Below are 12,585 nucleotides of genomic sequence, written 5' to 3'. Positions count from 1 at the left end.
ACTATTGTTGTGCTTTTGTAGCGCCACCCCCGCAGGAGCCGCTTAAGTAAAACGGGTCCTGCACTCTGTCTTTCAACCCCAATAACAAATTCTGCCCCACTGGCACACCTGGTAATTTGAGATTAGAGAATATTATGTTCTGCAGCACACCCACATATTGGAAAAACAAGCCTCCATCCCAAAATTGTACAAAAATACTTTACATAGGTTTGCAGGACTTTAAATGAGGCAAATTGATCCTTTATTATATGAAATAAACATTTAAATTTTTTTATAAAAATGGACCATTATTGGCCTCCCATTGTAGCAACTGTGGATTATACACCAGTAGAAAATGTTTACTTCAATTCCGATAAATGAATATACAAAAAATAAAAAATAGAAAATAGTAATGATTATACTTTTCAAGGAATACAACATAATTTAACATAGGTCAAATTACAATTAAAACAGGTAGGTATGTCCAGAAGAGCTGACATGTGAGGGAATCCATTCCTGCATTGCACAAAGTATATATTTGATGATACATAGTGTTGTTTGCATCTGATATGGGATTAAAAGCATGAAAAAAATCCCTATGCCACAGGGGATGACAATAGCTCCCTAGAAAATAGGTAAGAGGGGGGAAAAAAGAAAAACAAAAAACAAAAAAATATAAGATAAAATATACAGGTCAGCTCAAAAAAGCAACCAGCTCCAGGGAGAAAAATGGGGGCGTCAAGCATATGTCTCACCTGGGGCTGAGGTGGGAGAGACCAGCCCCAGCCACAGAGAAACATGCCAGGGACAGGCCAGGTCTGCGAGAAACCATTTCCCAAAAAATGATATGTAGAAACTAGTATCATCCATGTTTATCTAAGGATATATGAGGTTATAGGAAATGTATGTCAAACTTGAAATGATGCACTATGAGATGAAAAAAGTGACTGCAAATACTGGGTGAATAGCATGAAACACAGGGGTCCAAAGGGGGGCCATAAGGTAGATAGAAGTATGTCCCTAGAAAATGGGAATGTTGGGTAAGGGCACTGAAAGCAGCATTAAGTTGGGGGAGTAGATGTGGGAGAAGGAGTTTACAATATTGAATGGTCAGATCATCAGGGCTGGGAAATAGGGCTGCAACTAACGATTAATTTGTCTGTCGACTAATCTATCGATTATTTTTACGATTAGTCGACTAATCTAACGATTATTTAAATTTTTTGTTTTTTTGCTTAATTTAGTCTTTTTGATTAGCTAATTAATCCTGTAATTAATACAGACCCCTCAGTAAGCCCCCCTCCCACTACAGACCCCTCAGTAAGCCCCCCTCCCAGTACAGCCCCCCACAGTAAGCCCTCCCACCCAGTACAGACCACTTAGTAAGCCCCCCCTCCCAGTACAGACCCCTCAGTAAGCCCTCCCATCTAGTACAGACCACTTACTAAACCCCCCTCCCAGTACAGACCCCTCAGTAAGCCCTCCCATCTAGTACAGACCACTTACTAAGCCCCCCCCCTCCCAGTACAGACCCCTCAGTAAGCCCTCCCACCTAGTACAGACCACTTACTAAACCCCCCTCCCAGTATAGACCCCTCAGTAAGCCCTCCCACCCAGTACAGACCACTTAGTAAGCCCCCCTTCCAGTACAGACCCCTCAGTAAGCCCTCCAACCTAGTACAGACCCCTTAGTAAGCCCCCCTCCCAGTACAGACCCCTTAGTAAGCCCCCCTCCCAGTGCAGACCCCTCAGTAAGCCCTCCCACCTAGTACAGTATGTACTGGGTGGGAGGGCTTACTGAGGGGTCTGCACTGGGAGGGGGGCTTACTAAGGGGTCTGTACTAGGTGGGAGGGGGCTTACTAAGGGGTCTGTACTGGAAGGGGGGCTTACTAAGTGGTCTGTACTGTACAGACCACTTAGTAAGCCCCCCTCCCAGTACACTAGTACAGACCCCTCAGTAAGCCCTCCAACCTAGTACAGACCCCTTAGTAAGCCCCCCTCCCAGTGCAGACCCCTCAGTAAGCCCTCCAACCTAGTACAGACCACTTAGTAAGCCCCCCTTCCAGTGCAGACCCCCTAGTAAGCCCTCCCACCTAGTACAGGCCATTACAAGCCGGTGTAGCGCCGCAAATGTGACATGTCTAAGTAGCTGGGGGAGGATGCGAATGTGTGTTGTGGCAGTACAGGGGTGCTGGAGATGGTCAGCACTCACCTCTCGTCTCCGACGGAGCCCGGCGGGGGAATTTCACCCGGCCGGCAATGCTTCAAGCGGCGCGGCGGCCTGCCGGGGGCGTGTGACGTCACACGTTGACGCGTCGACGCATTTTCCGCACGTCGACGATTTTTTGTAGTCGACGAGTCGTGACAGCCCTACTGGGAAATGTTATCTGGCTTCATTGAGGCAATGCTGGACTGACGTTCCTGTGTTATAGAAGGATTCCAAAGTAGATAGTAGGTCTGTGTCTAATTTTTTCACATTAGAGGAAGTGATTTTTGCCCAATTGCTATCGGTCTGGTGTCACAGCACCCGGCATTCCCCCTCCACTCCCTGTATGTCTCCCCACCTCTCCACACTACACATGTGTGGGGAGCCATGCAGCCAACACCTGGCCCCTCACACACAATTCCCTCCCCTCCACTCCACACCTTCTGTGTCAGATCTCCTGCTGTGGCCAGTGCATTGATCTCCTTACAACGGTTGGAGACTTCTTTTCCCCAGGTGCCAGGGTCTGTCAGGCACAGCTTGCTCTTCTTTCAGTACTGTGCTCCGCTGGAAGGCAAAATCTAACCCCCAGTTGCGCACCTCATGTGGCTGTGCAGGGAAGGGTGGGGCCTGTTGCCAGGCAATTTGATGCTAAGCCTCTAAATTGCCTGGGCTGGAGGATCCTGTCCCAGCACAGGTGTATCTAGCTGAGCTTGGGGAAACTGCGCCAGACTCTGGTTGCCAGCTTCCTGTATGCTACCTGTGCTTGTGAGGACCCAAGACTGAGTTAGGCCTCCAGGAGTGTGTGTCTGTCTCTCTGTCTCCTGTCTCATTTTAGCTGTGCCATTTTGCCATCCTGCAATTCCCCCTTGCTTTAACTTATTGCTGCCCCATGGACTATCCCTCTGTTCTGTGCCCTATTGTCATTCCCTGGACTGTTAACCCTTGCTGTGCCAAATTACTGCCCAGAGGATCATCACCCCTGCTGTTCCATATTACTGCCCTGAGGATCATCTCGCATTGCTGTGCCTTATCGCTGCCTTGTGGACTATCTCCCGTTGCTGTTCCCTATTGCCATTTTCTGAACTGTTCACCCTTGCTGTGCCATATTACTGACCTGAGGATCATCTCCCCTTGCTGTGCCACATTGCCATTCCATGGAGTGTTTATCTGTGCTGTGTCATACTGCTACTCCGTGGACTATTTTTTTTTTTTGTACTGGGACATGTTGCTGCTCTGTGGACTATTTCTCTGTGCCGCTCCTTGTGTATGTTCAAGCTCCCCAATAAATGCTCACAGGTCGGGTTCCATGTGATTCGCCTCCGTGTGTTCTTTCTCTGCGTGCCTAACTCATCACATCTCAGCTTGAAGGTTATATTGGGAGGAGTAAAAGGCTCTAAATGTCTTCTCAATGTCACCGTAGTATGTGACAATAGGGCCATGAGGGGTGATAACCTACAGAACATAGGAGAGTAGTTGTTTGTTTTAAAGCATTCACCAAAAGGCATATTTTTTCAATTTTTTTTTTTTTTGTGGCAGCAGAGGAGGGTGGCTGTAGCCTTGTAAGAATAGATGTTGCTAAGTTGGTGTCTTAGGCTTAGCAGTTTTTCTACAGAGATGTCCAAGGTTCCTTTATGTTCAAGCTTAAAGTGATGAATGTCCTTAAGAAGCTGTCTTAACTCTAGCACCATGCTTGATGAGCATACCTCAAATGTAAGGCTTATGATCCTCCTATAGCAGAATGGGGTTGCATTCTCCTCTCTGATTAGCTCTGCTAGGATCTGGGGACCTTCATTTAGGCACCAGTGCCAAGCTCTTAGTCCTGAATCAGATGTAAGGTTCACCTGTAGAGATATAGGGGCATGGTTGAACCATTGCAGTTCATTTTATAAGAGGGTTGTGTCAATTGAGTATCAGAAAAAGGTCAATGCAGAAGTATTGTTTGTGGGGAGGAGAGTAGTTATAGTAGTAATAGTAGTTAAAGTAGTGATGTGTAATCTCTCGATTTGGGGGTAATGTAATCTCCAGATATCAATCAGTTGCGTGTTGTGGATTATGTTGGAAATACGCTTATGAGTGGTAAAAGGGAAAAGGTCCCAGCCAACGTAAATGGTGGGATCCAGTGTGAGATTGATAACTCCTCCCAAGATAAGGAGGGGTTCTATAAAGCAGGTTAGTTTGTCAAAAAAGAAAATGGTCCTAGTTGCTCTTTGGACCATATTCTATACTGCAGCCTGAGTTACCTTGGCTCCGCTTGAAGTGCCTTTTGGAAACAAAGATATCTGCCATCGTCTCCTCTACAAATATCTAGTAAAGTCCAGGAAATAGATTTAGAGATTTCAATGGACACTCCTTTAAATTTGGCTTCACTATTACAACTGTGGTAAGCTATGGGGTAGTGTCAATCTCTCATGATAGGAGGTCTGTCTTTCTAAAGTTTGTTTCCTAGATGTGACGTAGGCTTTTTAGTCTATTTAGATCAGTGGTCCTCAACTCCGGTCCTCAGGGCCCACTAACAGGCCAGATTTTTAGTATTACCTTGGGGAGATGCAGACTAGAGTACTGCAATCACTGAGCAGCAAATTATATCACCTGTGATGGCCCACTAACCTGGCCTGTTAGTGGGCCCTGAGGACCAGGGTTGAGGACCGCTGATTTAGATCATTCAGTAGAAGTTCTCTTTTATGAGATGAATTCAGTCCCTTGGCAGTTAGAGAGATAAAATTTAGGTCATCCATGTTCTCACTGTGCCCGGGAAGAGTTGCAGCATACGTTCCGCTACCTAAGTGAGAGAGAGAGTACAACACAGGCAGGTGTTGTGAGATGCACAATGACTGCATGTAAATAGAGCTATGAATTAGTCAATAGTAACATACTTAAACTGTTAGAACTTACAGCATCAAATAAGAACAGAGCTTTTACAGGACACCATTATTGGCATCAAGTACAACCTATTGAGGAACGTTAAACTGTGCATCCCCATTAATCTTCAAGCGACAATACAGAAAGGGGAGGGGGGGGGTTATAAAGTATTGAGGAAGGTCTCACCCCCATGCTGCCAAGCCCTCCTTGAGGGTAGCATTAGCACCCATTAAAGTGTGAGTGGTCATCCATCATGTGAGAAACTGGGGGGATAATCAAGGAAATTTTGAAATGTGCAACAACACTAGGTGTAACTGAAAATTCAGGGAGAGTGTAGCATTAGGGTTACCATAACCTGAAGAGTTGTTGGTTCAGCTCAGCATCCAGCCCCCACCCCTCTCCAGCGGATACCTTTTTGTCCCACTGCAAATTCCCAATAAAAAATGTAGAGCAAGAAAAGGCTCTTGTTCTCTGAGGGGTCAAAAGTGTGTCGGGGTGCAAGGAAGGGCCCCGAGCAAAACTCCAAACCTGTGGACTACAAATTTAAACAAGCATTTAAACAGCATGTAAGCTGTTATTATTTGGGAAGTATTTCTGGTTAAAGTCTACATCCCCTGGTGATGACATTAACAGTATACACTATCCTTCAGATCCAGGTCTTACGGGAGGTCCATGTAGTTGGCAAGGGGGGTATTCATCAAATCCAAGAGAACAATACAACTTTGGTCTCATAGGTGGTGAAAAAAGCATCTTATATGTGGGGAAAGAGATGAAAGTTTGCAGTCAGCATCGATGTAGCCTCTCCCATTCATACAGTTAATATGGGTGTACTGATCTCAAGGCACATAACCAGGCAGAAAAAAATAGTGGTATCAGGGGTGGCAAGGATTCAAGGAGTCTGATACACTGTAGACCGCCGAAGTCATTTGCTCTGGTGATCAGTGTTTATTCTCAACAAGTCCCAATGGAAACTGCCTGCAGGTTGGTCTCCTGGAACTGGAATGTGGGGGCCTTTTCAGCAGTGGAGCAAAGGAGGGAGATGGATCCACATCTAGCCAGTTAGGTATCTCAATGGGGCGAGCACCCAAGAACCAAAGAAGGTCCAGCAGCTGACCAGGGGGGTGCAGGTTGAAGTTTTCATTTTCCTTACCTATCAATAGATGTAGGATGTATACCCAAGTATACAAAGCACAATTTCTTCTGATCAGCTACAGCAAACACTTTTTAATAGGCGGATTGGAGGGAAGGCGTGGAAGATCTGGCAATAGTTATTTTAGCATTGATGTTGCATCAGCCTTTTCTCCAGGCTTGGCACACCATTTATTTCTTGAGTGTATTGAAATAAACTCTACAGATGTAATTTCTGGGTTTCCCATGATTTGGTCCATTGTTGGGCCGCCCATGATGTACCCTGTTTTGCTCAAGGATGAGGGAGGTTTGTCCAAATTATATGTTAAGAAAACCGACCACCACGTTTGTCAGGTCCGTGCCCGAGTTTTCTTCAGGTAAGCTCCTCAGCTTAATGTTGCTACATCTATGATTTTCACGGTAGCCTTTGTGAATCTGCATCGGGTTGTCCATCTTATGGCACTAAGTTTGTAGTTTCTCTATTTTTGCAACCTGCTGCTCTAATGAAGGGTGATCCAAGGCCTGAGTGAAATAGTCTGAAGGTCTTGGTGTATATCCACAAGCTCTCCCTTTAAGATAGATGGAATCCGATTCTCAAAAGGTGCCAGTTCATCCCTGGTGGGGGTGTAGTATGAGAGCTGTCTCAGCCATGTCAAGGGCTTGGAATATGTCGGCATCTGGCTGGTTCTCCCTGCACTCCAGGGCAGATGACTGTGGGGAAGCCCCAGGCTGTGTCAGATCGTCCTTTGACTGGATCGCTCATGCTTTATTGGTTTTGAGAGTTTGCATGGTTTGCATGGTTTCCTGAAGTATGTGCAGGGGACAGAAAACGGGACAGATAAATTACAAACTGATTTTACCGTTTACAGAGTTCAGGTTTAATGGTACAGAAATAAACCTATTGTAACATCAAAAAAGGATTGTAATATGTGGCAGCTTTACAGTCTAAGACTTTATCTGATTTGTATTAATCTATTGGACTTTCTGTGAGCACAAATGTAAAACAGAACACATATTATTATGTGTTTAACCATTTTAAAGTATACTTCCATTCAATTTTTTTTTTTTTTTTTTTTTTTTTTTTTGTATTCAAACCTCTGTCAATTTTACAACTGTACGTGGGTCCTTTTTATAGAGGTAGGCATTTAAAAAGGTTTGGGCTGGACAAACACTTAAAGACTGATTTGCAGAACCACCAGAGCTAGAGTATTTGCAGCCAGTCTCCTTTGTGCTTCAGGAAACATACTACTACTGGTCTGTTCTAGACATTCCCTATATGACGCTTTTGATTTAGTTTTCAGCCTTTTAATAGTTTGTTTCTGTATGGTATGATGGGTGCGTAAGTTAGTATAATGTCTATTGTGGTATTTCCTAACATTGAAATTATTGCACAAAATATTTGTTTCTTTTTTTACATTAAGGTAGGCCTCCGTACTGCTGATCAGATTTGGCATCATCCTCTTCGCAGAAGCAAGTTTAAACACCTGATTGACCAACCTGTCTGTTTGACCGGGGCTGGAAGGTAAGTTGAAAAATCAAATGAAGGCATTGTTCTAACTATTCCTTTTACAAATTCATGCTTGTATGTGTCCTGGGAACATTTCATAACTGGCTTTGGTACACAGAAAGATTTAAAAGAAAAGTACAGCCAAAGTTCATTTGGCTGTACCTCTCCTGTGGATCACAGGAGTGCAGTTCGTTCTGACCCGTTTTCAGCAGACAGCAGGCTGGAGTCAGAGTCGGTCCAGGCATGGCCAAGATTGCGACGATCCTCCCACATGCCGGTCGCTCCCTCCACAGCCCAGCGCTCCAGTGAGTGCGGGGGGGTGGTTGTGGCAGAGCAGAGAGCTGCTGATGACAGTCAATAGCTCTCTGCTCACGGAGCTGTGAGAACTGAGCGATCAGCGTCGTTCGCTCAGTTTTCAGTGTTAGAGGTGCCAGGGGACAAATGCAGCATTGGACTGATGCTGCATCCATCTAGGTAAGTATGAATCTTAAAAAAAAAAAAAAAAAACCTACATAACGAGTGCATAAAAAATCTTCTACCTTTAGAACCACTTTAATAATAATTCATCTTTTTAGATTTGTACGTAATATATTATGTTTTGAAAGTGACCTATTTTGGATCATGCTACCGTATTTTACATGTTTACAGTTCATATTTTATGTTGCATCTTTATGTTAAAGAAAGGAGCAAGTAACCTATCCTTTGTCACAGTGCTTGGTGTGACAAATGCAGGTCAGACCACTGTCACCTTCACCAACTTGTGAGCAATGACTGGCCCAATATATGCCGCCCCTTTTTTCTTGTCCCTGAGGAAATTATCTGACCAATTAAGTGGCTGAGGAGTGGTCATGGGATGTCCCTGTGCTCAGGTCATGCCACAGATCCAGTTTTCTGTAGGTACTAATATCTTTGCTAATTTGTATATTGTTGTCCAGCGTGCAGTTACCTTTTTGAATGGATATAAATGACAGGTTTTGGAGGTCCAGTTTACCTAGGGAAGGAAGGTAGTGGTGTTTGGACTCAAAACGCTACTAATTAATTGACGGAGGTAAATATGTCCTTATTCTGGTTGTACTGTTATTTCAGAAGTTATGAAATACACTGGGGTTATGGATTCTACCAGGTTAGAGCTACAGAAAGGTGTATTGCTAAAGACCAGCTAAGGTATTTACAATAGGGGTGATCCGGCAAGAAATCTGGTTGTTTTTCTAACTGCTCAAGCTTGCAAGTCTGACGGCTTTACAAGGGCGTGAGAGGGTTTTGCATGTGTCCTCTCAATAAGAATGTTCTGGTATGCAGCTCAAAGCTTATGGAGTGTATCAAATGCCTTCCTGGGGGATGTGAAGGAAATCACTGCTATTATGTCCCTATTCTACATAAATATCATGGCCGAACTATGTTTCCTGAAACAACATGGCGGCCACACATACCTTTTTGTGTGACCTGTACACATGACCATTACATTTGGGTCTGGGTGGCCAATCTCTGGGCCTGAATTCTGTCACGAGGGTGGGTGCTATGATGTCATTCTCGTGTTTGAATTTGGACACCCTATAAGGGAGATTTTAGGCTAAATTGACACTGACTTGTGATAAAATGCAGGGAAAATGGATGAACATTTCCATCCATTGTATGTGCTTTTTAATGCAACTTACAAACATGTACATGCACAAAAACAAAAATCAGACGTACCATTTTCCCATAGCAGCCCACGATGCATACTAATAATAAAGCACAGTAATGCATTACCATGCATTGTGTGTGCACTGCAATGCATGTGAATCAGAGCTGCATATCCATAATTTGCTAGAATAAGGGCTTTTTTTCTGCTGGAACGGCCGGCAATCCAGAACCTTTGACAACCCTGTCCTCTCCATGCTCCAGGGCAAATCCTGGGCAGGTGCAGGCGGTGCACTGAGCTGCCGCAGATGGGGGGCGCCAAAGCTGTGTCACTCACATTTACTGGTATTCAGGAGCAGCGGCGCTTCCCTGTACAATACGCTGCCTGCAGCACTGGCTGCGAGAATCGCCTGGCGTCTAGCAACCAGTGACATCACGTTATGTGGCTGAGGAGAGGACCCAGCATTCAGAGCGGAGGAGGAACTTCTTCCTCCTCCATGCCTAGTCAGTTTTAGCTCCATCCACCTCCTCCAGCATGGCTCAGAGCCTGAAGGGAAGCACGTCTGAACAAGTTTAGCAAGAGGTGAGTGTGAGCGGCCCTGACACTTGTGGGTGTCTGAGGATCAGCCTTGTCATCCTTGGATGTGTACTTTGGGAAATTGCAGCTGGACAGTTCGGCTCTCGGATGTCAGGAATGTTGCCAGACTGTCCCTGTGGGTGATTTACAGCTTTCTGAAAGTAAGAATCCCCAGTGCTGAGCCGAGTGGAGAAAGCACCCTGCCGGCATCAGCTTTAACCCTTGCTGGGCTATTGGGCAGAAGTGGCATAATGTGGAGGGGGATGAGGGTCAATGTGTATAGGGGTAATGTATTAAGGAGGGGGAAGTATGTATAGGGAGGAAGTAATGTGCAGAAGAGGGGGAATGGTGTAAAACAAATATGGAGGGGAGCAATGTGTACAGCAATGTGTACAGGGAGGGGGATAATGTGTGCAAGAGGGGGGCTGTGTTTACAGGAAGGGGGTAATATGTACAGGGAGGGGGCTGTATGTACAGGGAGCGGGGTAATGTGTGCAGGAGGGGGGTAATGTGTACAGGGAGGGGACTGTGTGTAGGAGAAGAGGGTAATGTGCAGAGAAGGGGACAGTGTGTAGAGGGAGGGGCATACCACCCAATTGTCCAGGATTTAGCAGGATTGTCCCAATATTTTAACTAAATAGCGTCACGTGAATCGCAGAGCCCATTGCCAGAACAGGGACCCAGTAGCACAGGCACCCAGACACCTGCCCTGCCAATTTCCATTTCAGGTGCGAATTCAGGCAAAAAATTCAGACCTGATTCGCACCTGAAACTGTGAACAGACACGCACCGAACCCACGGCCGCAACTACTGTGAAACATTTACACAAGTTGAAAACAGGAAGAATGGCTGTGTGGTGGGTGAGTAATAGGAGTGTAAGGCTGTCCCCCTATTTGAATATAGAACAGGAAAATGGTGGTCCCAATTCCGTGGGGTTATATACAGCCAACACTCCAAACAAATTGTAAAATTAATAAAAAAAAAAAGTTTATTTTTACATATCTATAATACAATCAAACACATCAAAATAAATAAAATACAGACAGTTGTATACCACAAACGGTCAGACCTCTGTGCTATAGCATGGTTTTACCAGATATGCTAAACAGGCGAGGAGTTAAGCCATAAGGATAGCATTACAGTACCAAAAAACCCAACATGTTTCGGAAAGTAAGTTTCCTTCTTCAGGGGATGTAGCACAGGGTATGTCTGTCTATAAAAAATGAAATATACAAAAATCAAAACATGTACATAGTATAATTAAAGGAGTATGTATCATCATATTGATCCAATCCAACATTGTAATAACAAAGAAAAAGAAAGGGGAACATTTGAATAAAAATAACACAAACAGGTATATTCAGGTTAACAATTACCTAGAGTATCTCTGCGCAGTTGTACAGAATATACTACAAGGCAAAAGGACTATTACAAAAAAGTTTATATAGATATATAGTACGCTTACCCAGGATATGTCTGCACGGGTTAAAAAAAGGCACATCATAGGGTATTAAATCTCTGGTCCGAGAGAAAGATTTTTACTTTTGATCTCTTCTGGTTTTTTATGAAGGCATTACCCATTGGTTGTGGATAGTAGAGATAGCAGGAAATGTGGTTTGTCTTGAGGGAGGTCACAGAAGACATACCCACAGTCCTATTTTTAAAGGGCTGAGAGAGGTTGTCCAGTCAGAGCCATTAGGCATGGAACATAGAGTGTGTTCAAGATGGTCCTGAGAGTTCCCTCTGGAAGATAGTCCACGCTATACCGCACCGTCCCACAAGGATCACCAATAGGTAGAGACCAGTCTAGTGGTTCCCCAGTGGGGCTAAAGGGGCATTTAAATGTAAAAATGTGTATGAGAGAAAATCATCTTTTTTCAAATGCTTATCCCTATTTGGGATAGCAGAGTAAAAGAGGGGGGTGTGGGGTTCAATCAAAACAGTCACTTACCCTCTCTTTCACTGATCGGTCTCTCAGCTCCTTGGAAATCAAATTGCAGGCCTAAACTGACACATCAGGGAGGGCTGCTATATATATATATATATATATATATATATATATATATATATATATATATTGTTATAACGGTGATAGAGTTCACCTGTGTATGTGGGAGTGATCTGTAATTATGAGCACTTCCTCCCTTCACCCCAGAGAGATAACACCCTTTCCTCTCTCTAGGGCAGGTTTCTTGTGTTGCTAATATGCTGTGTAATCATCCACCTTTACCTGTATTCCGGGTGGGGAGTGCGGTAGGAAGAACCAAGGGGCAGGGGGTCCATGTTGAATAATGCCTTGCCAGGGGACACAGGACGGCCTCACTGTGATCCTCCGGCTCAAAGGTGTTCGGCGCAGCCGCTCATGCGCAGTGGCGTCAGACGTCAATGGGCCGCCGACATGCAGGGGGCAGTCCCATGGAGAAACCACGGCCAGATGGAACACAAGCCGGAAATGGCGTGTGTTCCACTGACAGGAGAAGACAAAACCGGGACCGCAGATAGGGCCGCACCTGGCAGGAGGAACCGGGCGGCCCACGCGTGCCAGGGGGAGGGTGAGGGGAGCCCGGACCAAAAGGAAAAAATAAAAAAAGGAGGAAAAAAGGATCATATAGAATGTGGGACAGATGAGAGCATGTGGAAAGTGTGGAAGAGGAAAGAAACAGGAAAAAAGTAAAAAAACACACGTGAATGCAAAAACAAAAAGCAGA

At 44.9% G+C, this 12,585-nt stretch overlaps 1 protein-coding gene across 1 annotated transcript in view; it reads left to right on the top strand.

Annotated features, from left to right (window-relative positions):
• The window catches only part of AXDND1 (axonemal dynein light chain domain containing 1), a gene marked incomplete at its 3' end in the record, with an annotated part of 135,843 nt that overhangs the window by 36,821 nt on the left and 86,437 nt on the right, over positions 1-12,585 (top strand). Inside the window, exon 3 of the mRNA XM_082266343.1 lies at positions 7,595-7,695. Coding sequence (XP_082122469.1) covers positions 7,595-7,695 — 101 coding nt within the window. The remainder of the gene's footprint in view (positions 1-7,594; positions 7,696-12,585) is intronic.

Source organism: Pelophylax lessonae (assembly GCF_965119305.1).
Source record: "Pelophylax lessonae genome assembly, chromosome: 8".
NCBI classification, from domain to species: domain Eukaryota; kingdom Metazoa; phylum Chordata; class Amphibia; order Anura; family Ranidae; genus Pelophylax; species Pelophylax lessonae.
The sequence above is the reverse complement of the archived record's forward strand: the minus strand, read 5'-3'. Positions and strand labels throughout refer to the sequence as shown.